General features: G+C 33.0%; 4 protein-coding genes across 4 annotated transcripts; 1 reads left to right on the forward strand and 3 right to left on the reverse strand.

The window, feature by feature from the left end:
- Nucleotides 1-2513: 2513 nt before the first annotated feature.
- Nucleotides 2514-4416, reverse strand: LOC122600919 (gibberellin 2-beta-dioxygenase 1-like). The gene is made up of 3 exons (XM_043773695.1): nt 3995-4416; nt 3546-3900; nt 2514-2801 (listed from the first exon to the last, which is right to left on the reverse strand). Exons 1-3 carry the CDS (start codon nt 4414-4416, stop codon nt 2547-2549), a joined length of 1032 nt encoding a protein of 343 aa, XP_043629630.1. The 3' UTR covers nt 2514-2546.
- A 5352-nt stretch (nt 4417-9768) lies between these two features.
- On the forward strand, nt 9769-10477 carry LOC122601541. Its single transcript, XM_043774296.1, has 2 exons — nt 9769-10071; nt 10148-10477. The coding sequence occupies exons 1-2, from the start codon at nt 9769-9771 to the stop codon at nt 10475-10477; spliced, it is 633 nt and encodes a 210-aa protein (XP_043630231.1).
- Nucleotides 10478-16073: 5596 nt separating this feature from the next.
- LOC122602137 (C2 domain-containing protein At1g53590-like) lies at nt 16074-20497 on the reverse strand. The gene is made up of 12 exons (XM_043774863.1): nt 20372-20497; nt 20197-20271; nt 19628-19771; nt 19449-19544; nt 19228-19359; nt 18941-19093; nt 18801-18842; nt 18619-18667; nt 18111-18203; nt 17850-18033; nt 17630-17753; nt 16074-17202 (listed from the first exon to the last, which is right to left on the reverse strand). Exons 1-12 carry the CDS (start codon nt 20495-20497, stop codon nt 16246-16248), a joined length of 2175 nt encoding a protein of 724 aa, XP_043630798.1. The 3' UTR covers nt 16074-16245.
- Nucleotides 20498-23643: 3146 nt separating this feature from the next.
- Nucleotides 23644-26650, reverse strand: LOC122600133 (cytochrome P450 CYP72A219-like). Its single transcript, XM_043772798.1, has 4 exons — nt 26341-26650; nt 25659-25876; nt 24640-24884; nt 23644-24569 (listed from the first exon to the last, which is right to left on the reverse strand). Exons 1-4 carry the CDS (start codon nt 26618-26620, stop codon nt 23762-23764), a joined length of 1551 nt encoding a protein of 516 aa, XP_043628733.1. The 5' UTR covers nt 26621-26650; the 3' UTR covers nt 23644-23761.
- Between the last annotated feature and the right edge of the window lie 660 nt (nt 26651-27310).

Consider the following 27310-nt stretch of genomic DNA (forward strand, 5'->3'; position numbering starts at 1 on the left):
CAATATATGATATTTCAGACATATACTTTAATTTAAGTATCGTACTTAAAAGTCGGGTTTCCAAATTCCAATAGTGAAAATAGTCAAGAAGGCCGACGATATAAGTCGCTCTAGAGGTGCAAGAAAAAATCGATTATAGAGGTGCAAGAAAAAACCGATTAACCGAACCGAACCGATTTGTAACCGGTAATCGAAACCGGAATAGTAAAACCCGATTATAGGTTACCAAAAACCGTTGGTTACTAACCGATTACTCTTTTCAAAACCAAAACCGATTATCTACCGGTTAACCTATAACCGGTTAATCACATATTATATACATACACTGATATATAACCGGAAAGATCGCACCATCAGATGATTTCACAAGCTTTCAATATATCTATACTATATATAGATTAATACTTCTTTCATCAAATCCAACATCAAATTTTGGTTGTTTTTGAGATTTGGGATGATGAATTTTGTTTTGTGTTTAGAAAATGATGTTTATTTGGAATATGGGTTTTTTTGGAATATGGGTTCGTCGCTCAGACTTGTCGGAAATGATTGTTTTTCCCCATTGTTCACCACTTTCTCAATATTATAATGGACGGTTAAAAAGAAAACCGAATAGGTTAACCGGTCAGTTTTATTAATCGAAATCGGTTAGATAGGTTCCAGTTTTAAAATCTAAAAACCGATTATTAACCGGTACAAGCTAATCGTAACTGGTTATTACTGTTTTAAAAAATAACCAAAACTGGTTATTAAAATTAATAACCGAAATCGGCCCGGAATGCTCATTGAAGCCCAAGATAAATACTACTTAGGGTCTCATTAATGTACTTTCTTTCTTAGTTGCTTCCATTTCTAATGTTTCTATATTGAAAGCACATGGTTAGGTTAAATTTCGATGCTTGGCTGTGCAGTGAATTCATTAAATTAATTGATACGAATTTTTGCTTAAAAATTATGTCTGAAGTTCCGAACAATATATACACAAAGCTTAGTTTCTTTTTACAGGAAAATCAAATGAACACGCCAAATTAAAGAGGACTAGATTAACTGACAATTGTCTAGGGATTAATGTGGGAGTATGGAGGTTTTTAGTGATTTAATCACAGACCAGGATTCAGATCCTTGCTAAGTCTTGTGGGGCGGTTTTTCCATGTTATTAACACCCAGATGCAATTAACTTGCTTTATTATCTCCATATTTGTGTCCATGCCATGTAGATCTAGTCTTGATAGACATATGTTTATTTCAGTATATATTAGACCCTAATTAATGATCATTAGAGTCTCACTTAGAAAGAGATTAGAGGATAATACACATGATTGGTGTTAATGTTGTCCTAAAAAAAGAAAATGAGATGGTTTTGCCATGTGCCCTATGAAGCGTTCAATCATCGTTATTGTATCATATGGCAGTCTCAATCTTTTCATTTCATAGCTAGGTTTTGTGCTCTACGGATAAGATTAGTGATGGTTTTGTATATATAGATGTGTAACTAATTAAATGGCAGATTAGACTTATAACTTCTTGTGAAGTATCATACATATGCTTAATTAATTGTAAATTCTGTAACTACTAGTAGGGGCCGATTAAGCCATAATGTGTTATATATTGGTCATACCGGCAATCATGTATTTTTCTTGTCTATATTCAACTTATATATGTATGTCACATATCATAATATATATCAGACACATTATACGTATTTCATGATCAATAATCAAAAGATTTCTACATCGAAAACAAGCACCCCTTGTGCTTGCTTGCACCTAAGCCCGAGTTTCTGTTCCGCTTCCCATACGTCGCACGTGGGAAGTTGCGCTAAGTATAACGGATAATATAGAAAATTCCCAATATGGAAAAAACCGCGTAGCAGAGACCTCCTCTTCTTAATGTTACTAGGATGTTAATATACGAACAACATTTAATTAGTTTAAGAAATACTAAGATTTTGTAAAAATTATTCATTAATGTGAGAGGTATGTAAAGCCAACAGTTGTAACTTTTTTCTAGTACCTTAGAGGATAATTTAGATGTTGTTTAAGAATTCAAAATCTAACTTTAAACCACAATGAGCACTTTGTTTGATTTTTCCTCGGCTCTATGTAAGAGTTTAATTAGGTTTGATCACATCATATCGTTGAACACGAAATATAAATCTAAAAATGAACAAATGAAACTTGTATCGACAACCAAAAAAGTAGTGTTAGTTATATTAGGTCATCAAGAATATATGGAAGCAAGTTCAACAAAAGTGGCTACTGGAAACTTATACAAGATTTAATACTAGCTAATTGAATAGTAGAATAAAAAAGGCTAACAGATTAATTCTTCTTCAATTCGTTTCCTTTTAATGATCGTTATGTTCAAAACAAGAAAATATACATACATATCTCTACTACCCTTTTAGTGAGATATTAGCATATTTCCTTGTGGGCTAGACTAATTTGTTGCATAGTACAAAAAAAGCGCTTCTAAAAAAGTATAATCCCATTGTGGATGACTTGTAGGTATTACAGAAATGCTACAATCAAACTCGACGCCTTTAATTAACTTAAGACGCGGTTTTTTTCAAAAAGACCGAGTCTGTTATCAGACAATCTAGAATTTAATGCGGATTTTTTGTATTCAAACCAAGTGAACTCTTTGTACAAGCTGGCTTCCTCACTTTCCAGGAGTGATGGCAATGGTGCTATTTTCTCACTCAATGGTGGTCCTCCAAAATAGATCATTGACAACCTGCTTTTCGAGCTACTTGCCACTACTCTATGTTTCACACTCTTGAACCTCCCATTTGTCATTACCTGCATTTGTTACATCACACAATTTCGTCACGTTCCACTCCACGGTTTAACGTTATAAATTCCTGGCTCCGTCTCTATATCTAGGTTATGGTTATACCAAGAATGTCGTGTCGTGACACATACAACAACTATTGGATCATTGCCGCTTTCCAATTTTACTTATAAAGCAGGCAATGATATGATATAGTGATACATATGACATATTTAAAATGTGAAAGAAATTGAAAGAGACTTCTTGAAAACCAAAAAGTGGCTTGTTGTACTTTGTATATAATTTGATTATGACTTATTTGCCATGCAAGATTGCTATGATTGACAATCATCATAAAGATTTCTTTATGTTATCTACTTCTTCTAGACACCCAAGCCACCAACGTATATCATGTTTCAACCACTTGCACATATTCGAAATAATATCCTTCGTTCCAAAATAAGTTTCCACCTTTTAAGTTTTAACCGGTCAAAATACTTTTAAAAAGTAAAAATGACATCTTATTAATTGGTTGACAGAAACTTTTTTATTTGGGTTTTGCTGATGACAGTCCTATAAGCTGTTATATAGCTGTTCTTAACATGCATAAAATAGTTTTATTTTTACCATAAAATTCAACTGAACTTTTTTTTTATGAAAATGTACCATTGCTTTTCTGCAAGCTAGTTAGCATTTTCCCTTTTTTAATACCGCCTGTCATTTTCATTATGAACATTTAATTTGGAAAAGTAACAATAGTAGTTTGTGTGTACCTGCAAAGAATCACCAACATTGACAAAGAATGAGTTAGAATCAGGAGGAACAGACATCCAAGTCCCATTTTTCAACAAGATTTCTAGACCAGAAGTGTTGTTAGATCTCAAAACAGAAATGATTTGTGGGTCAGTGTGTTCTCCAAATCCAATCAACTTTTTTCCTAGCTTTTCGGGTTCTTGAAGCTCTGGGCATGGTGGATAGTAATTGACCCGGAAAACAGAATCACTCTGTTCATCCATTAACATCTTACTAAACACATTTCTTGGCTCTAATTTCAAATCATCTGCCAATAATTCAAGAATATCACAAGTCATTTTCTTTACTGCTGTCACATAATCATTCACCACACATCTACAAATAACAAATTAAACATATGTAAGTTTGATACAAATTGAGGTAAATTTTTTGAAAGAAGCTAGAAAATTTAATGTGTTATTATTCTTACTGAAATATTTCTGGTTTTGCGTCGAAAATGGGTAATGTGGGGTTGTTTTGATCCGGTTTTGCATTAAGAAGAAGATATTCAACCCAACCCGAATCGCCATTTTGACCAAGAAGCCTGTTTCCATATCCAAATGGGTTAGGTGGCCCGGCTTTTTGTTTGATAGAAAGAGGAGAATTGAAGAATTTAATGGCTTCTGATTCGAGTTTATTAATGAACTTCATTGGAACACCATGATTGACAACTTTAAAGAATCCAAAATCTTGACAAGCTTTAACTAAGAGGGGTTTTGATTCCGGTTTCGAAAGGTCAATTATGGGAATAGTTGAGAGTTTTAATTGGTTTTTGTTATTGTTGTTGTTGTTGCTTTCTTTGCAGGGTTTTACAAAGAGCAATTCAAATGGAGGTTTGGATATGGCCACCATTTTGGAAATGTTGAAATGAAAGGAGAAAATTAGTAATTTCTAAGGATTTAAAAGTGATTTGAGTTTAGTTTTGGTTTGAACTTTGAAGTATAAAGGTAGATTGATGTGTTTGAAGCTAAAAAAGACAAATGAACACAAAGAAGTTGGTTCTTGCTTGGCTACATATAGGAAGAGGGGAACTAGAGTGAAAGGGAGCCAAAATTGGCTTACATAAGTTTATAATTTTGAAATGTAAAACGAAATTTGAATAAGTTATTTCCACTACCATTCCAAAAAAGTTATTTCCACAAAATTTAAGAATACTATCTATCTATGTTAATGATCAAGAATACCATCTAATCATCTATCTATGTTGATGTTCCAAAATAAAAAACTATCCGTTTATGTTTATAATACTAGACTTATGCCCGTGTAATGCAGCGGTGGTGAGGGTAGTAATAGCGGAGGTGGTTGGTGGTGACGGCGGCAATGAGGACGACAGTGGGGAGAGTGATGGGGGCGACGATGGTGGTGAATGTAAAAGTAATTGATGTTAAAGCTGATATTGTAGTTATTTTAAGTGTTAGGGGATCTATACTTTAAATTATTTCATTAAGGGTATTATAGGTATATTAGATAGAGATGTTTAAATTAGTGAATAAAAGAGAAGGGTATTTTTGATTTTTCATAGGTAAAAAATTTAAGGAAAAATAGGGATGGTTTGTTTTATCTGATAGTATAGATGATGCTTAAGCTTTAGGCTTTTCACGGACTCAATTCTTTAATTTAATTTCCTTTTAACATCTAATGTTAGTTGTTTTAGTAATAATTAATTTAAATGACAATGCTAACCCAGAACATCTAGTGAGGCAAACATCCCCAGTTACTCTTGGATATTAAGCTCGAAAAATAAACGAGACATGATTAAAAGAGTAAGAGAGGTCACAATGCAGTTAGTGATTGATTGGTGGTAGATGATGATTTTTCTGATGGGACATTAACATGGAATAGTTTTAGGTTAATTATGAAGTTGCATTGGAACGACTAGTTTTTTGGAAAACTCACGAATGGAAGGCGATGAATATTGATCGGGAGCCTTTTTTTTTGTTGACATTTGCCACCTCTCGGTGTAGTGTAGCGGGCAGCAGTGAGGCGACAAAGGACGGCGTCGGCTGGTTTATCCCCCACTCCACACAGTCTAATGTCTAATGAGAAAAAAATCATCATCTACCACGAATCAATCACTAATCTCTATCCTTTACAACATCCTCAATACACTAGTAACCCATAATTAGTCTAGATACCACCAAATCTCCAATAATTAATAAAAAGGAAACATTTGTCTTTCATTTGTATCAGAACAATGAATGACCTCGTAACGAGTCGATCCTAATAATGTTGGCTTGTTATTAGAGCAATAACAAACTAACGATATGGGGATAACATGGGCATTGCGAGTTTTTTTTTATAATGAAGGGTGTTTTTATTCTTTTGTTAGTATTAAGTTTTGTTGTAATATTAATTTCATCATCAAATAGTAGTACGGTTTTGTTATAGATCATATGTAATTTCTATGTAGATGTAGAGACAATTGATATCTTTATTCTATAAGTTTGTTCTTATATGTTCACAATCTATACATTTTTATTAGGCATTTGTGTATTAGACGGGTAATATCAATTTTTCGTTCTAGTTGTTAGAAATAATATTTAAGTAGCATGTACGTTGTAATATAACTTTGACATTTTATTAATCATATGAGCTTACCCACATGTATAACGTAAAATAATAATCTAGTTATCATTATAATCGATCAAATAATAGTTTGGATTACTTTGTATTAAATGATGTTTAACTTGTCTAATCCACATGAAAGAAATCAATATATCGGTATTATATCATGATACTTTGTTATTATATAGATTTGATTGATGTTTAAACATATTTTGTCAATTTGAAACATCCTAGTATATACATTAGATTAATGTTCAAACATATTTTGGTCATTTTGAAATCGTTTTTTATTTGCAGTTATACTAATGCTCGTAATAAAATTTAACTCAATAACTCGTATGGCATTGCCAATTGCACGAATATACAATTATAATTATTGATTAGCTTTATGACAAGTAGATCGAGAAGATGCATGTGGTAAATGGAGATACAGCATGGACAGTCGCAAGAGCCACGATTGCAAGATGCCCACGTCGACTCTATTATCACAATGCAGTCCACCCCAAGAGGCCATTCTTTTCACACGTCCGTCTTTCTGCTTTTTTCTTCTATACCTTTGTAGGAATTAATTACCTTAATATATCATATCAAATTTTATTGCCAATTGAAGATGGAAAGTTTGTGTTTTATGACAAATTAAATGAAGCAGTAAATTGTCTTATAATAGTTCTTTAAAAATATTGATCTAAAACAAACTATTTCATCCTAATTGTGGCTTGTATATACTTGTGGCTTGTATATGTGCGATGTTTTGTTAATCTTTTGGGTTTAAGTTCCATGTTGTGGACAATTTCCTAATATATGTGAAGTTTCTGCTTTTCCTTAATTTATAAAATAAATAACAAAATAAAATTTAAGACATCACTTAAAACGGATATTTAATACTATCTTATAAAGAATTTTTTTTTCTTTTTAAGAAAAGATGATTTGAACTACCAAAAATATTCTTATTATTTATTCACTAATTTATATATCTCTACCTAATATACCTATAATAACATTAAATCTCAACCACTCATTTATTTTTCTCTAATCAAATCTCAACTATTCATTTTTTTCACTCTCATCCATAAATCATTTTATCTCAAAACCTGTATATCGATAAATTATAAAAATTGTTTAGGTGTTCTTAAAATATCATGCTTTTTCACTAGAGATATTATTCGATATAGTTTCGACAAATTTTTAAATCCGAAGGGGGGCCTGTACGACTAAGTCATTTGGCTATCATACTCTATGACTTGACCTATCACCCCAACATCTCACCGCCGTAACGCGCGAGCACTATCTCTCGTGTTTGATAATGAGCTTTTAGGGGTTTTCAAGAGTTTCAGGCTTAAAGTTTTCAAGAAAAAATAGAGCTCATATCTAATAAAAAATTTCGTTTGAATAAAAGAAATTCAAGCTTTTAGATTGTTATTAAACGCTCCTTCCTCAAAGGTTAGTATTGCAAAAGTTAAAAAAGAGCTACTTGTCAATGATGACTAGTCCAACTGGTCAGAGGCATCACATATTTTACCCAAGGTCTTGAGTTCGATCCTTAGGGATGACAAGTCTTGAAGTTTTTTCCCCCGAATACTTGTAACAGTCTATGGTCAACATCTCATTGTCTAGGGTACGCGCAAAACTTCACCATTATACAGTAAGGTTTCCTTGATGTCACGTACCGACTGAATGTTAGGGAAAAAAAAAAAACAAAGAGCTACAAGCTTTTACCATTTGTGATAAACCGTGCGTAAAGTTACTTGTCTAATTGTCTATTGTTGGCTAAGAAAAGACTTCTGCGTAACAATATCATTTGTGAGTAGGTAGCATCATTTGAAATTTTTTTTTTATGAATTTTACATTCAGGTAAGAATTTAAGTTAGTTTTTTTTCTTTTTTTTTTAAATTTATTTTCATATATATATATATATATATTTGTAAGGAGCAAATTATTTTTTATATATTTAACTGAGAATGAATTTATATATGGATAGATAAATATAAATTTAAAAATAATTATATATAATATTAAGTTTTTTTTCTAAGTCTGTTATTGTCAATTTACGCAATTTAGAAAGCTCTAAAAACTTTCAGTTATAACTCCTAACTACTAGTTTACCAGCCACTGGCTACCAGTTAGTTTTGTTAGACATACGTTGAAAATTTGTAAGTTGTAACATGTAACCCGTATTTTGCATAATCAATAATTGTTAAACCGATTGTTCAAATCTGATTTTTTAACAAAACCGGTTAGATGGCTAGTGAGTGGCAAGTTCATTGTAACCGAGCTGTGTGAAGCACCATGGTCAAATCGAAAGCGGACCAAATTTAACATGGATTTGGACCTGTCAAAAATGGTCAAAATGTAATTATATATATTACATTTAGAGTGGAGTCCGGTTACCTACAGTAGAGCACCCAGACGCTTAATCAGCAGCCTGCTTATATGTTTGAATTTTTTTTATTAATTCATTTTTTAATCAAATTTCGTTTTTCTAACTTTTTCCATGAAAGTTTCATTCTTTTTACTTTTTATTACATAAATTTACTAAAGTTTTTGCCTTTCTACTTTTTGCCACACCACTTTCGTTTCTTCTACTTTTCGCACCAAAGTTTTGTTTTATTTACCGTTTATACTTTTATTTTTCTAATTTTTGCCACGAAAGTTTCATTCGCTTACTTTTTACCACACAACTTTTTGTTTTTTTAACTTTTGTCAACAATTTTTACCACATAACTTTCGGTTTATTAATTTTTTTCACGAAATCTTTATACTTTGTCTTTTCTAACTTTCGACACGAATTTTTCAATTTTTTTACTTTTTACCGTATTCACTTTCTAACTTTTGTCACGCAAGTTTCATTTTATATAAATTTTCATGTGTTGATGTTATGTAATGTCTCCCAGGGCAACGCTCGAGAACAAAAAACTAGTTGATATTGAGTTGATAAAATATTCAAGTTTTCTTCATCTAATTCTTTTGGGCCAAACTATTATAAAGAAGTTGGGCTTATTGAGAGACCAAACTATTCATATACTAGTTTCAATATATGGTTAGTTTTATACTTTTATCAATCCAAATCCACTTGTAACCAAATCAAATTAAAAGTGCCTAATTTTATTAATAAAGTGATAGTTGATTGAAATTTAATTAAACAATCATAGCCTTTATATAATAATTAAACCATAAAAAAACAAATGTGGAATTATGCCATTATGTAACTTAATTTACAGTTTAAAAAAAAAATTATATTCAAGTGTAGATATTATTAACAAAACAAAACCAATGTATACAAATCCTTCATAATGCGTAAAAACTCTACCAGCACCCAATAAAAGTAATGTATATAAAAAATAATAATGCATACAAAGTGCCACCACGGGTGGCTTCGTATTCAGCTCGTATTTATCATGACGACAAGTCAGCATTGTTGGGTGTGACATTTTTGATTTTTCTGATGTAACGTTGGTACGTACAAGATGGAGTTCTCATTACAAATTAAACTATTTTGCGCCTGATTGATATGGTTCCATCGGTAATTAAGGTTCTCGTGTTTGTTGAAAAGGAAGGCATCAATGGTTCTAGTCAAAATAAAGCAACCGGTCTATTCTAACATAGTTTGGATCATTTGATTTTGTGTTGCATTTGCAATTGATGAAACACATCTTAGGTCTTACAAATTGTCCTCAAAGAAAAGATCAAGATATTTTGGAAGCGGTTGAGTTGGGGAAATCAGTCAAGAAAGATTTGAACAAATATAGATTAGAAGGGTTTGGTTCACTTTTAAAGAAAATCTCTGCTTTTTGTGAAAAATATGAAATTCCAATGGTGAATATGAATGAAACATATGCCAACCCAAAAGGCCGAAGACAAAGGCTTAACGTCACTAATCAACATTATTATGAGTTTGATTGTTTTAATACTATTGTTGATATGCAAATTCGAGAGTTTGGTGAGGTAACCACTGAGTTAGTTGAAAACATGGCTGCTTTTGAATCCACATAACTCATTTTCTGACTTTGATGCATCAAAGATAGTAAGATTGAGTGAGTTTTATCCAAATGATTTCGATAGTGTGGAAAGAAAACATCTTGAAGATCAACTTAACCTGTACTATGCCAATGTCTCAAAAGATGATAGATTTGCCAACTTGAATGGTATTGCTGACCTCGCTAAAGAGATGGTGAAAACGAGAAAACATCTTTCCTATCATTTGGTCTACCGTTTGTTAAAGCTAGCACTAGTCTTGCCTGTTGCAACAACAACCGTTGAGAGTTGCTTTTCTGCAATGAAGCTTGTGAAGTCAGATTTGCGCAACTATATTGGTGATGAATTTTTAACTCTTGTGTCCTTTGTTCCGTAGAAAAAGAATTACTTGCTAGTGTAAAAATTGAAGATGTAATGGCTCGATTCCACAAGTTAGGAAAACGTAGAGGCAAATTGTAGGAAATTAACTTAGCTCTCATGGTTTAAGTTGTAACTTATTGATCTATATGCACCAATTCAAATCTAGAGCCGCTTTGGCGCTTTGGGTTGTGGGGCTTACTATCTAGCCTCAGTGGTGACTAGCGTTATATGTTGTTGGGCGGGCGGAAGGTTGACGCCCGGGCGGGGGTCAGTATAGTTAGAAGGGACGGCCCTACTAAACACTTTCTTGCTCAAGATAGGGTAGTTTTAAGCAGAACAGCACCATCCTAGTCAAGAGCAGTACTTCTCTTATGGGCTCGAGGCAAGACAATATATATATATATATATATATATATATAGGGGGATGGGAATATAAGGCTGTCGGGTATCTAAGCTTAGGTGTGGAACACTCACATATTGTTTTTTTAATCCATAAAAATCATGGGGGTCCATGCATTTATTCATTAAACAAAGAATAATAAAATATTAGTATGTGAGGGGTTCCACACCTAAGCTTAGGTGCCGGACAGCCTTATATTCCCTTTTCCCATCTCTTATATAAATAAAACAAAATTGTTTCTAGAACTTTTTTTCTTATGTGGCATGCTCATATTTTCTCTTAAGCTATTTTCTACAAATTTATGATGTCATAATTATTTTTCTTTATTTTCAAATTTTTTTTTTTTTTATATTAGGCCCTATGTTATTTATTTTTTTACATATTATTTTTGTAACCTTAAAAACTTTTTTTTTATATTAGGCCCTATGTTATTTATTTTTCTACATTTTTTTTTGTAACCTTATATTTTTTTAAAATTAATATGAAAAATGATCGATTGTATTCTAGCTCTCTTTATTTTTAATTGTATATCTACCACTGATTTATGGTAGTTAGTTTTACTTTTTTTTTATCACCTAATCGGGTTTATATATTAATGTTTATCTTTATAAATATGTTACTATCTCCATATCAAAAATTTTAATGTGTCGACAACAAATTACATACTAACAACAACGGTACCTAATCTGGCAAAAGTCGTGTTTAGGGGAGTTAGAATGTAGACAACCTTAACCCTACACGAAGATAGATAGACTACTTTCAAAATTATCTTCGACCAAAAAGTGGAAAAAGATAGAGAGTATAAAAAGCTTAGTAACCATACATGTTGGTCGAGTATTGTCTGACTACATTACAATTAGAGAAGAATAACAGACACCACATAACACACTTTAGCGTAAAATGGACAATATATAGTAAAAGAGGCATTTAAACCTATTAAACATCAACCTACAAATGTAATAGACATGTCTATGTACATACAACCAAGCATGGTTCCAACAATTACGATCGGTATGTGTAAGAATTCCCCTAAATCCCCTCCCAGCAAGCCAAATAAGCAAATAGGGTTGAAGACATACACAACTCTCCTAAATTATATACATAAGTGTATATATTTTTTGGTTTTAACTTTTTAATTATGTAGCCCGGGTTGAACCCGAGCTAATTAGCTAGTATATATATATATATATATATATGTGGAGTATTTACCTTGGGAAATGATATTAGTATCATACAAATTAATAAGTCTATCACGATATCGCATTATTCATTTGTACATACAGCTACAAAAGTTGTATAAATTAATCAAATGTGTGATACAATTATCATCTTCCATTTACCTTGCATCATAGTCCGTGCAAGAAGCAAACATTGTGTCAACATTCATAATATTACTACATATATATTGTTAACTTGTTAACTGTTGACAGTGATAAATAAAATAGGCAAGAGAGGTTGTTAACTAGTACCAAAAACCGATGAGTCAAGGAATTCATAATCAAATTTATTGGAGTCCCAAAAATAGCGTATAATAATTGAGCGATCAATGGGTTCAAGTTCAGTTTTTTGCGGATGGTGTATCCCAACCAAATATTTTGGTATCCCAATCAGAATAGTGTGGGCCCCCATGCTTATAATGGCAAATCAGGTATAGTAAAAGCGGCCCCCTGTCATTAATAGTTTGGTCGGGTTACAAAAAATATGGTCAGGATACCAGACGCCGTTTTTTGAAAGAGAAAAAAAAAAAAAAACAACATGCACGTACGTCCTTTATATTTCGGGTACTTATTGCCATAAATAAAAAATTAGTCTTTCATACATTTATATAAACACTGATAGTACTAAAAACAGTTCACTACATCAGGCTTTAGTTCATTTTCATTACATCAGGATCTCGACAAGTGAGGGTGAACAGTGATGGGCTTGGATGGGGCAGTAGTGCAGTACGATGGGTTACAAGAGAATATGGACCGAGTAAATATCAATAGTTTGGGCCATGTTGACTAGTTAAAATATACTACATATATTATACGAGTAGTAGAAAAAGTGCGTTTTGCCCGAGTGTCCGAGTCAAGGAATCTATTTCAATGAGGATGAATAGGCACGTCAAAGATATTTTATGTTACTTAGTGAGATCGAGATTGGGTATGAGCTTTTTTAATGTTTGGGAAGGGTGGTAATGGAAAAGAATTCCCAATTAGAGAAATGTCAAGAAATATAAAGAATAAGAGAAGGGTAACTGATAAGAGAGTACATATAAAATGAAAGGAAATGAACTGATTTTGATGGTGTATGGGGGAAGTTAACAGACCTTACATTTACCTACGTAGAAAGTCTGCTTTCAGGTTCTACCTATCTAAATGGTAGCGTTTGTGCTTCAGGCCGTGGTACTTTGAGGTTCAAGGTTTGGCTTCGATCGATATGATGATGAAACGATAACGTGATCGATGGGATGACGAGCAACAATCGAAGCAAACGAAGGTTTGTGGGTAGAAAGGGGATATTGGAGAGTAAATCCGCTGAATGGCGGGGTGCCGGTTGTGTGACACAATTGGAGCAATGATTATACTCGAATTTTGATAAGTATAATTCTATATCATTTTTAGTGAAACAACTTATGTATTATTACTGTATGTACATTTGTTCACATTTAATATATACGAGCATAAATTAATTGATCAATCAGTCTAGTAACAATTAATTTCATTTTAATTAATTTATTTTCTTTCCATGATCTCCACCAATTTTTCTTTAATAATAGTTTCGTGAGAGTTTCTTACTATTTTACACAACCAAACAAGAAACAAGATGATTTATATTACAAAATGCCATACCGTGTTTCCAAAATCTTTTAAAATTACATTATCGATCAACTTTGTATGATAGCAAAAAGACAACCACCTCTAATTTATTTAATTAATAATCAAAATAAAATCTTATAATCTTAATTAAATCAGGCGGCCGGTTATACAATTACATTTAGTTAATTATTAATTATAATATAAGTCAACAACTATATACAATTTATGATTGTGAGATAATCATAAAGTGCCGTACGTGTCTTTTGCAAATATGGAAGCTATTGCCATCTCAACAATTGCTTTCATTTTTGTTGCATCATTTCTCACGGTTTTGACCACTCTTTGTTATAAAGGCGCAAATGGAGGTGACAACAGCTTCTACTTAAAGAGACTACACCACACGAAAAATCTCGTTTCGTGTAGAGACGACAAAACTAGTTGTGATGTTGAAACCGGGGATGCTGGCATGAAGGCCGATAGAGGGATCAAGAGCGTGGCGGCTGTAACTGTGGCTTCCACCGTCACAGGCGGAGGTGATGGTGGAGGAGGAGGAGATGGTGGTGGAGTGGTTAAGACATAAGAGGTTAGTCAAACAAATAATGCTGAGTTGGTCTTCTTTCTATTGTATTTGCATGGTGGGAAGTCATCATCTTGTCCTTGTCGATTACTATTGTTTTCATATTCCACATTATTGTGTATTTACGTAAATGTAGATGTAAATTAACTTTACTGATTATGATTAATTATATTGCGATCTCAACATTCTTATTAATACTTTAATTACTTGGGTAAAATCATCATAACGTATGTAACACACTTTTTATAAAGGTTTTCATTATGTGTTCAATTAGGTCATTGCATATGTTTTTTTTTATCAAATTTAAATAAAAGCTGAACTTCTTAAAATCAAATATGTGAATAGTTATATTTTTTGAAGTTTAAATTACTAAACTGAATTTTATTAAAAGTTACCACGTGTACGATTTTTGTAATTAACTAGCACGTTACCCGCGTAATGCGACGGTGGTCGTGACAATGCCGTTGTAGTGGGGGGCCGAGTGTTGGTGGTGGAGACGGCGTTGAGTGATGTGGATAATTGATGTAAATAGTTAATGAAAATATATTAAAGAATAAAGGATTGGTAGTGTAAATTAATCATTAATGTTATGGGGTAGTGTATGTTGAAATATTTTAAAGGGTGCTAAGTGAAAATATTACATATTTTCAACACTTTCATAAATAAATAAAATATTTTTTTTATAATATAGTATAGAAGTATAGATAACATAAATACACACAATGACTCAAATGGAAAAAAGAAAAAAAAAGTAAATATCGGAGTTAAAAAAAACGTGCCCAATAAAGGTAATGGGCTAGTAGAACATAGATTCGAGATCCACATAGGCACATACTACCGATTTGAATGTTGTTAACTTGTTATTATGGATTCTCGAGTTAACTTGTTATTATGGATTCTCGAGTTATCTAATAAATAATTCGCCGTTAAAAAATTACGTAAAATACTAAAATGGTCATTTTGAAAATATATCACGTTTTTGAAAAGTTTTCTGTTAGGTACTACAGTAACATTACTCAAAACGGACCCAAAAAGGTAATGGGCTAGTCAGGTGCCTAAAGCCCCCACCTATAAGGTCTTTCAGTTTTAAGTTTATGTCCTTTTAGGAGAATAGAAGAGGTCTTATGAAAAATCCTTTTAGGCCAACAAAACCTTCGAGATAGACCTAATTAATGACTTGAAAGTATGATTATAAAAATGGATGGTTTAAGAATCGGACAAACACGCAACAAATCGTGGCGAGCCAGACATACCCCAATTAACTATCGTGCCGTTCGGCAAGTTGCGGGTTTTTTTTCAGAAACCCGAGAGATGACATCCTGCCTATCGGGTGTAGGGACTGTAATAGCTAGGGTGAACATGTAACGTTCAAAAAAAATGTAATCTATATCAATATTTATAGATTTAAAAGAAATAAAATTATTTCAATATAAAAAAACAATTAAGCATGTGGGATAACAATTAAGCATATCTGATAAGTGACACGCAGAAAAATAAAAAAAGAACGTGTCGGATAACTGTTTTGCGGAAAATTGATGTTGGGATCGTGAAATATATATATAATAAGTTCTTACGGGATCATTTTAATTTGAGTTATTTGGTGTAATAGTATGGAAGTGTTCAAAAACAACGCTTATTATCTAAAGTACCAAGTACGAAATGTAGATCTTTTGCGTTTTGAAAATTGATTAAAATGCGAAACGGATGGGATTAACGGAAACAAATTATCACAAAACAGGCAATCAAGAATGAAGTAGACAAAAATTTAAGAACCATTCATTGAGGATTAACCTTTTCTAACTTAGGCCGATTTTTAAGCTAATAAGATGTCACTGAAAGGTTTTAAGCCCATTCCAAACACCTACAAGAGTACCTCCTATCTAAAACACAAAAAATGTGCACACAGAGAATCAAACAATCAACAAACTATCCATTTACACGTATTCGAGAAGTACAACAGTCAACGAGCGTGGGCATACAACATTTTCAACATACGACTGTTTCTTTCACGGTTGATGTTCAGATTGTGGGCATTCAAGATTATCAAGAGGTTTTTCGTTGTCTCTTTGTAAACCATTAATCGCTTCCTCAATATCATCAACTTGTTTTGGATCCACAGCATTTGTATCAGGTGTGTCTATAAGATCTTCATCTTCAACTTCATCAACTGTGTCCTCGGTAACATGTGGACTTGCTTCTCCTTGAACTCCATACACGGGAGATGGAAATGAACCCTCAAAAGATGAATCCGATTCCACAGCCAAATCAGCATCTCTTCTCATTTTAGACCCTTTACCAGAAAGCACGTGTTTCATACTTCGAGCTGAGTTTCCAGCATGTTTCAGAATACTTTTTGCCACGTTTTTAACTTTCCGTTTACTAGGACTTTCTGGACCGCTTTCCTCTATGTTTTTTGGGTCCTGGCCAGGTGAGAGCATGTTTTCCTCCATGACCAAGTTGACTGTGACCCCATTTGCATTCACTGCCCTAACGTTTTGGTGTGGAGAGGGAGTTTGCAAGTCCCAATTGCTCTCGTTATCCATTTTCTTGAAGCTTTTTGATTTATCATTCTCGGTTTTAAGAGTTCTGTTGAGAGCTAAACCAATCTTACTCAAGCCTCTCTTAACTCTGTTTCTTGCACTTATTTTATTACCTTCAAGACTATCATCAGAGAAACTGTCTCTACTGTCGTCTATAAACGATCCAGACTTTGTGCTACTGCCTAGAGACTCACTACCTCTCTGGACCCTGCTTTTCCCTTTTCTTGGTTCCCACACTTGTGGGACTTCTGTACCTGGATGGTGAACCCATATGCCGGTCTGTCGTTGACCATTAACATCAATAGGTTCAAAGTCATCTGCCAGTGGACCAAGCTCGGCTTCTTTCTGGTCCACACCAAGTGGAGAAGTACCTTCCTTTGACTCGTCGCTTGATGCATCACCATCACATGGTGGTTCCGTTACCTATATACATACATACATACTGTAAGTAGCTGTGCTGAAGGCCACTTCACAGATTACTAGATGTGCAAAAGGGCAACCTAAGCTAGTCGGGTAACGGGTCAAAATGGGTAATACTGTAATAGTTGGTATCATAATGGATTATGGACCAGAAACACTTTATAGTCCAAATTTTCTAGATTATTTACTGATTATCAGTGTACCAAATCTGATTGTAATTAGTAAATAATATAACTTTATGAATAAAATGATTTAGGAGGTTCTATGCATTAACAAAAAAACTTTAGGCAGCCTTCCAGTTTGACCCATTTTCCTTTAAACTAGACATATATATATTAACTGCTTGACAAATTAACCAGAAGTATTTATTAAAAGATAAGTCGAAAATGCAAGCTCTACCACACAACCTCACAATTTGTACGATGATTACCTTTGTGTCCACTTCAGTAACTTCTATCGCAATATGCAATCTTCCCGTTTTGATGTTTTGTAGAGGTAACCACATGTCGTGTCTTTGGCCACCTCTAAGATCATTGATCTTTACAGAGCAATCACTGAAACGAAAAATAAATAAATACCGAAATTTAATATAAAAATAATCCATAATTTAAAGAATAATAGTTGAGGTATCGATGAATAAAGAAACAAACCCAAGGATGTCGTCAAGGAAGTGATCCTTGTCACGAACTTGTATCATAAGAAGATTGGGCGATTCCCAAGTAGTGATTGGGATCCTGAATTCCTCCTGCCATTTTGGAGATAATGTTTTCCTTTGTGTTTTAGTTCTAAACCTATAAGCTCCAAGCTGGCCTTTGACATAAGGATCAGCGAGCCCTGTAAAAGTGAGTTCCCATAAGTTGCCTATTAATGGAACTGATCTTGAACGTTGGCAATTACTGACGCAAACTTACCGTTCAGGTCTGATGGTTTCATGTCAGAGGCTTCAACAATCTCTACTAAGATATAAGCAACAGGCTCTTTTGCATCAACAGAAAACCAAGATTCTAATATGAAAGAATAATTAGAATGCAACAGAAGTGATCAATAGTTCAATACAGGACTGCACCATTTGATCATACGTTCAAAGGCGTCATAATGGGTTAATTAGGTCTATGCTTCATCAGATAAAGTATATCTCATAAGGTTGAAAGTCACCTTAAAGTGGACTTCGATGCACAGAACCTCATAGGTAAATGTCATTACAAAACTGAAACTACTACCAGAATCATATAACATTGTAACCATACATGACAGGCTTTTTCATAAAAATATTAATATTGTGACAAAAAGTACTTTGGGTCAACTCAATATGTCAAGACCAATTTTAACACGTACAAAAGAAGTCCATGTTCTGACCCGCCTATCCCGTCCATTATGCCAGCTCTAATTATGCACATAGGTCATAGTCATATAAGTTACCTGGCTGAGGCGAAACAAGTTTCTCAACATCCACCACCAACATATTAGGCTGCAAAAACAGGATATTCAAATTGGAAGCCACATCATGTGCTATTTCAATACTTCACTCTCATCACACCCTATTATTTCTATGAACTAAATAGAAACTTCAACAACATATGACATCAGAAAAGTAAAATCACCTCAACAAGTGTCTCCTCAAATGCAAGTGTGAGAAGTTTATCCTGATCAATTAGAAGAACAAAGTAAAATTAATTAATGGAAATATGAGAGAGAGAGAGAGAGAGAGAGAGAGAGATTCCAATTTCATAGAGTAACTAACCAGCCATCCGGCGATCCCAGGTAATTCAGTAACATCCAGCCCATGAGCAAAAATAGGTTTCACGGTCACCTGAAAGTATGGTGGCTCCAGAAAGCAGAGTCTTAGCCGTCCAAGAAAAGGCCATTTTGGAAGAAATTTCACACCAACCAATACCTTAAAAAATAGCACAATCAAAAAGGAAGTACATAAAAATAAGCAAAACACATACATACAAGTATTCTTAAGTCGAAACATCTCTCCATTAATTTTTTAAAATTCTGGGTAGACTAAAAGCCTCAACGACTCACCTTTCCTTCAAGATGCATTCCAGTTAGATGCAACTTTGCCCACATTCCAAACCCCAATCTTCTCGTTAATTTTACAGCAAGTGTAGCATTCATGTCATCGGCTGTCCGGAAATTCATCCCCACCTCAAGAACCTTAAAACAAAATTCAGTATAAAACAAGAAATAACCAAGATAACAGAATCGACTACACATGAACCACATGTTAAAGACAAGAAATGTACCAAATGATCATCACCGGTAGATTGACGACACACCCTCATTTCTGTAAACATGGGTGGTGATCTTCCTAAGTATAAACTCTGAACGACAGCTTCTTTCTGTATTATACAATTATACAGATTCAAAGATCAACCAAATTTAGAAATAAAATTCCAAAGGATAAACAAAAACATATACATACAACAGTCCACGGTTTGTACTTCTGCAAGAACCAAGGTACAATAGGAAGTAGAATTTTTTGTGATATGATTTTTTCCATACAGATGGGCCAGATCCTTTCAATCATATGGTTCAACCACCGTACTGACTCAGAATCAGAAAGTACCTACAGAAAATCGAAACATATAAGCTTCTTCACCAATATAGATTCAATAATGTCAATATGAACCAAATGGTTGGCTCGAGATGTACCACCAACCAAGATGTGTGAAAATTTGTGTTTTAAATAACAAATAGTCTCATGCAATTACACAAATTAAACACCGAAAAATAGATGGTGGCGTTTCACCAACTTAGCTATAGCTCAATTTCAATCTCTTTTAGCAATGCACATACTAATAAGAACCCTTTCCTTTCTCTACTCTTGGTAGCAACAGCAACAACGAAAACCCAGTCCCGAAAAGGGCTTGTATGGGGGAGACGAAATGTAGATAATTAAGCCGCTATCCTACCCAATGAGAGCCTTACTCTACTCTTAGTAACATTTTAGAATTAATCTTGAGTAAAAGGAGCAAAATGAAAGAATGATACCCTCTTTTGGTTAGCTTGCTTTCTCTCCTCGAAATGTACCTTTCTTCTCAATCTCATCGCATAACGATCATGAACCTTCAAACATTCAATCACAAAGACACAAACATACTAATTTAAAAACATATCATCATAGAAAAACATAAATTTCAAATTTTTATACTAAAATCAGCCTTACCATGTATAGATATATGAAGCAAACAAAGTAAACCAATGGGTGACAGTAATTGAATGAAGAAAGTAACCAGATTAAAAGTAACACAATGCCAATATGATGGATCATTGAACCCTGTTTTACATCCATTTCTTCGTCTTCTTCTTCACTAATGATATTCAAATCTAATTTCTTTATCTCAAGTGGGGATTCAAAGCAACCCTACTCTGCAATCATTCATAAAACAAAAAAACAAAAATTAACAATCTTTCCTGAAACCCAATTCATAAAAAACACAAAAGCAAAAACAAAAAGTAACATTCTTTTTAAAACTGAACCTGAAACTTTTCTACTGATAGACCAAACACACATTAAATTTTGCTTGAAACCACAACCCCTAAAACCAAAAAAGTAACAAACTTTCTTGAGACCCAATTTATAAAAAACACAAATTAACATTTTTTCTTGAAAGCCAATTATTTGAAAAGCAATTAATGACATATTTTGTTGAAACCCAATTCATTACATATAAAAATTAACATTCTTTCTTGATACCCAATTCATCAAAAAAAAATATAAATAATTTTTCATGTCACCCAATTCATAAAAAGAAATATTACCACTAAATCTTGAAAAGAGCCAAAGAAACATACATATAGAGACAGAGTATTGTAATGCTTGCTTATTGTGGATTATTATTTAATTATACTATAAAATTTGGGATGTTGGCATTGAAAGTTATAATACTCAGATATAGATATATAACACTCTTACTTGAAAGACAATGTTAGAAAAGAAAAATTACCATTAAATCTTGGAAAAAGCCAAAGAAACACACATATAGAGACAGAGTATGCATGTAATGCTTATTAGAGATTATTATTAATTAATTAAATAAATAATTATTAGATTTGGGAATGTGGGTATTGTCAGTTAATATGAGAATTTTTATTGAAATAAGTGAAAGTGTTTCTTAGAATGTAAGATTTGATTGAAATCAAAATATAAAAAATACAGACAAATATGCATAGATACATGGATATAGATACAAAGAAGTTGGTGCAAGTAGTGAAGGGAACATAACAACTTAGATTGACTGAATTAAAAGTGTTTCTTTTTGATATTTTTTTATTTGAATGTGGTGCCCCAGTACAGATCTTGTTCATGCTTCATTTGCTGAGTCAGCAAGGTCTGGTAATCGTACGTGTCATTCATAGACATACAGTTATTTTATGAAATAAACTCCCTGCATATTGAAATACTAGATTAAATCCGTGCAATGTCCGGTATATTAACAGAAAATAACACAATTATTTTTAATGTTAAAGTAACCACATATGAAAAATTAAAGTAAAAATAAATGAAAATGGAATTAAGGAAAATGATACAAATATTGTTAGAGTGTGAAATATCCGTTAAAATAAAATTCAAAGTAAAGTACATAAACAAAACCATTAAAGTAATATCTATTTGAATGAAAGTTAAAGATCTGTTAACACTTCTTTGAAAACTACGTTGGTTGTAATATTGATAGGCTTTTCATCTTTGTTTAGTACTAAAAACTGAATTCTTAAGATACAAACCCACTACTGAAAGTGTTTGGTTTTGGCTCTTGTTAATAGTCATGACGAAAGAAACAAATATGAGAAATTGTCGCCTTTGAAACCGAAATGGGATTCGACTATCTAAAGGTACCAATTTCATTCTTGGAATGAATGTGATGTTTCCAACATTTTGTCCTGAAATAATTTCTCCTTCCATTACCCGTTCTCCAAGCTTAGGAACCTTTAGTCTTGTTCCGTTACACAATCCAGCCGGTTGATCAATACTTATAAGTAGCATGATGGGAACATAATAAGATAAGAATAATGTATATAATGAATATATATAGAGAGATTTATCTTGGTGAAAAAGAAATTCATCCATTAATTAACTTTTTAAGAGATATACATGACTTAACCATGACTTAGCCGAATCTTCTTCTTCTGAATATATATATATATATATACTATAATATAATATAATTATAAACATAAGTATTTTATCCATTAAGATATACATGATTTAACCGACATGTAACATAGTATCATGTTTAGCTGTCTAGTTTTATTTTTTATTTATTTTTTTATTATTGAATAATTTTTTAAGGTATGCTTAAAAGTAGAAAATTAATGTAAGACAACTAAATAAAAATCTTACATGGCATTATTTCATAATTGTTACATAATCAAAAAATTATACTCTTTTAGTTATATAGAAAGACTTGTCTTAAACTTTATATATTTTCAAGATAAAATTTTATTCTGATACGAGTATTTTAACCTGTGGATGGTAGATGATCCCTACTTTTTATGTAATGTAGATAAAATGTTAGAAAAGAATGATTTTGTGGATGTTTACGAGTAGTGGCGAAAGTTGACCTATTTAGTGGAAGGAGCCAAAAGTCACGAGACCCAGATATAATATTAAGAAAAATAATCAGAAGGGACCAAAAATCACGAAGACACAAAAACAACACTAAAAAAAAATAATTTTTTGAATGGATAAAAGTATACTACTTATCGAAATAATGGAGGGGACCCGGGCCCTCTCGGACCCCTTAATATATCCAGTTATCCACCCTTGTTCACGGGTGTGTCGCACATGGCCCCGAGGGTAACACGTTTATGACAAATATGTTCGTAAAAATAACTAATAGTTGTAGTTGTAAGGTGTAACTTTTGGTTATAACCATCGAAAAAGTATATAAATAACCGTTGAATAAATAGATCTTTAAACAAGCAAAAGAAATAAGAAAATATATGTAGAAATCTTTAAAGAATTTGAGTATTATTTTTGTGTTAAAAAGCTTCCAAATCTTGTCCGGGAAGGGGAAATAACATCTCTAGCAAAGTTATCGATACAGCCATATAGATGCCATAACTGAAGCAAATTTCTTCCAACCTAGAATGACTTTTTTTTTCTAGGAATAGATTTTATCAAATGTGTTAAAAGAAATTTGTATAGGATTTATGGTTCAGGATATGTATTAGCTAGTACTTCACGTAAAATCATGTTTATTCTTTTTTTTTTTTTTTCTTTCAAGTTATAATTGGTGCTAGTGTAGTTTAGTATGTGCGCATTCGAGCAACCAATGAGGTGTGGAAGTCATTGTGTTTACAATTTTTAAAACAATAATATTACCCACACAAACTTAAATTCTGCTCATAAAGACAAATAGTTATTCAAATATCATTTCACATCTGGTAATTAAGAACGAAATAATTTTAATTGTAACGTGTTTGTAGGCATTCATATATATATGAATTTTTTTGAAAATATATTACCTGTTATAATAATACAAATCCATGTCCAAAGTGAATAATTGCAGTTCTATGTTTGGACCTTATGGTGCAGTATCAGATATGTAAACTATCATATGTTGCATAATTTCAAGTGAGCACCAAACTGGGGTGGAAGACTGAACATGGCGAAAGGAGAATGTTTATAAGAAGGAGAAAGCTTAAACGAGAATCGTTGCAGAATCTTTGCTACGGCTACCTTTGCTTCTACCATGGCAAAGTTTTGCCCAATGCAAATCCTTGGACCGCCACCAAATGGCAAAAAAGAACCCGACCCTTTACCCTTTGTTGCATTTGCTACTCCTTCAGAGAATCTCTCGGGCTTAAACTCTGTTGCATCTTCTCCCCATATTTCACGGTCATGATGAACATTTAGTATAGGTATGATTATGTTCACATCCGATGGTAGCGTCATCTCTCCTAGTTTTGTCTCCTTAATGGTAGTTCGTAGAACATTGGTTGCCGGTGGGTATAGCCTAAGAACCTCGTTTAATATCATGGTCACGGTCTTGAGATGCTTTAGTCCTTCAAAATGCAGTTCCCCGGTTCCAAAAACTGTCATAATCTCTTCTCGGGCTTTAGTTTGCCATTCTTGATGTAAACTCAAACATACCATGGTCCAAACAATCAAACTTGAGGTTGTTTCGGATCCAGCAATGTAAAATAACTTGCACTCTTCAATCACATCTTCCATACTCATTCCAACTCCGTGTTCTTTAATTTCTTTAGAATTAGACTCGAGTAAAACTCCAAGTAAATCATCGTAGTTAGATTCTTCCATCTCGATTTCTTTCTTCCTCTTGTCAACTATACTCCTAGCCAGCGCATGTAGCTCTTTGCGGTTTTTGTGAAACTTCTTGTTTGCTTGTGTAGGTATAAACCTATTTATTCACAAAAAGAGTTTAACTACTGATACAATATCCGGAATGATCATTCCATATTAGGTATTACCTGCCTCCGGGAAGATAAATAATGAATAATAGTTGTAATACAAGTTCCATTTGTTCCTTCTGGATTCGGAATATATTTTGTGCTTCCTCATAACAGCTGCTAAACGCTGCTCGTGAAATTACATCTCCAGCCAAGTTATCAATATACGGCCACACATCAACTTCAGTCACACCAGTTTCGGCTGTGAGTAGCTCCCATGTGCCAATCATATCACTACAGCTTGAACAAATAGCCGAGAACATACTCTATGCTCAAGTACATCAAACCCGCCAATTTCTTTTAGATTTTGAAGACGAAAAAAAAGTACATATTGAAGGTGCGAATTTTGATCCCATATATAGGTATAAATAGGTGATTTTGGTAATGTTCTGTTCAACTATTTACCATAAAGGTCAAATGGGTTTAACAATGATATTGGTTAGCAAGTCATATCCAAAGTGTATATCAAACATAACAGAGATAGTCCAGACAGATCATCCCAACTTGACTAATCAAGTTGGGGAAACCGGAGGGAATCTCATTCCATATCAAATTGGGGTGTTTGGCCTAGCTTTTTTTCAAGGGCTTTAAGTTTTTTGGCTTTTTTTCCTTACAAAGAAGCTATTTTAGTGTTTGTATTGGCTTTTATGGCTTATGCTTTTTGGCTTATATAAGCCAATTTTGAGAAGCCTCCCCACCAAAGCTAGAATAGGCTAATCCAAACATTAGAGTAAGGCTTATAAGCTTATGTAATATAAGCAAGAAGTTGCATACAAAATAGAAGAATAAAAGCTAGGCCAAAAAATAGAAGCTATAAGCCAAAAAATTGTAAACGATACTATTTTCTTAGGACGTTGCTGTAAAATATTTTTTTGTAAGTAATATTTAATTACCTATGAAAGTGTATGCAGGTTGTCCTGGACTGGCCCAAAACAACTTGTTTTGACTTGCACAAAAGCTGCCCGTTTTAACCTGAGCCCGATTTCTAACCCACATAGTTTATCTCCTCTAGTGTAAGGTAATAAAGTAAAGGAACTGACCTTGATACTTTCAAGATGAAAGGCCGGGTTTATAATGTGACGATGTTTGGTCCATTTCTGACCCTCGGAAACTACAAGCCCACCGATTATGCTATCCCGTAATGGTTCTTGCTTTGGCCTCTGAAACTCGTCTGGTCTTGATAATATCTCCTTGATGAGTTCTGGGTCCATAACATAAATTCTTGGGTTTGGCCCGAACCAAACGTATGACTTTTTACCTATTATAGGCAATAAGCAATCTTAACAGCCTAGATCAAAAAACCTCTTGAAAACACTTGGTAGAAATAAACTAAACCATATTTTTCTTGAAATTATACAGATTCAAGGCAGGCAGAACAAGAATACTTAATGAATGGGTTCATATAATAAAAATATTATAAGGTTATGACTTCAAATACAAACTTATAAACTGAATCATTCGGTCAAATTTTATTTTTCTTTTTTGATTTAATAAACAAAAATAACTGTCAATTACTTGTATATTACTTGATATATATACAAACGTTATTTATTCATTCAGTTATTTAATACACTCAACACTTAATGACTAAAAAAAAAAAAAAAAACAGACCCTTAGACTAAAATGACACTAAGGTTATAGTAAAAGCAGGTTAAACTGTAAAAGATATATACTACCAAAGTGATATATTAAAAAGGTCCGTATATGAAGTGATTAAAATACCATATTTATTGAAGATATGATTATCAAAAGGCATAACATGTGAAGTGATATCATGAGAAATTGGCATAGGCTTCAATCTAGCTTCTTTCACCATGGTTGCAAGCTCTAGGATATCGCCTCTCAGCAGCTTGTATGAATTCCCTTTATACCCTTGTTTTCTCAGCGATTTTTCTAGCTTCATTGGATTCAGCCATGCCCAGTTTAGTACTTTCCATCCCAACTTCACAATCAAAGCTAAAAGAATAGTGGTTACAATTGTACTCAGTACTTTTGCTATCATTTTTTATTTTTGTTTTCTGATGAAGAAAAATGTCAATTATGTCACCCGTTGACGCCTATATCCTGGTAATTTACTAAATTCTAGAAATAGTCCTTGATCTATTTAGTTATATGTGACATTAGCCCAAAGTTTTCACTTTTTTGTTTTTGTTTTTTCTTGACAAAATCCAGGTTGGCTTTAAATTATTGAGTATTGACTGGCGCCTTGAATAGTTAGTTGATGTGGTTGCTTACATATCTGTAAACTCATTTCTTTTATATATGGGCTATCGGCTAGCCATTCTCCCTTTATGTCTGTTCTTTTGTATTTGGATTATTATACGATGTGAAGATGGATTCAATTTCACTGCCGTTCAAAAAAAAAAAAAACATTATTCAATTTAGTCGAAGGAAACACTATGTTCACAAAAAAAAACATTACAAATATAGTTTTACAAATTGGCTATGATATATGAACCGTATCAATCATATAATCATGGGCGGCTCTACCATATACATGGGTTAGGTGATCGTTTAAGGATTTCGATTTTTTCAGTTCTCAGGGACTTAATATCTTCCGTTTTAGAATTATGTTTAAGTTTTCTTAACAAGGAATCACAAGAAATGGGAATTTGGGTCCCGAATAAAGCTTTTAAACAATAAGTTTAATAACATATTATATGGTACCAAAGTTTAGATAAAGGATACTGAT

Source organism: Erigeron canadensis, chromosome 5 (genome assembly GCF_010389155.1).
Source record: "Erigeron canadensis isolate Cc75 chromosome 5, C_canadensis_v1, whole genome shotgun sequence".
NCBI classification, from domain to species: Eukaryota; Viridiplantae; Streptophyta; class Magnoliopsida; order Asterales; family Asteraceae; genus Erigeron; species Erigeron canadensis.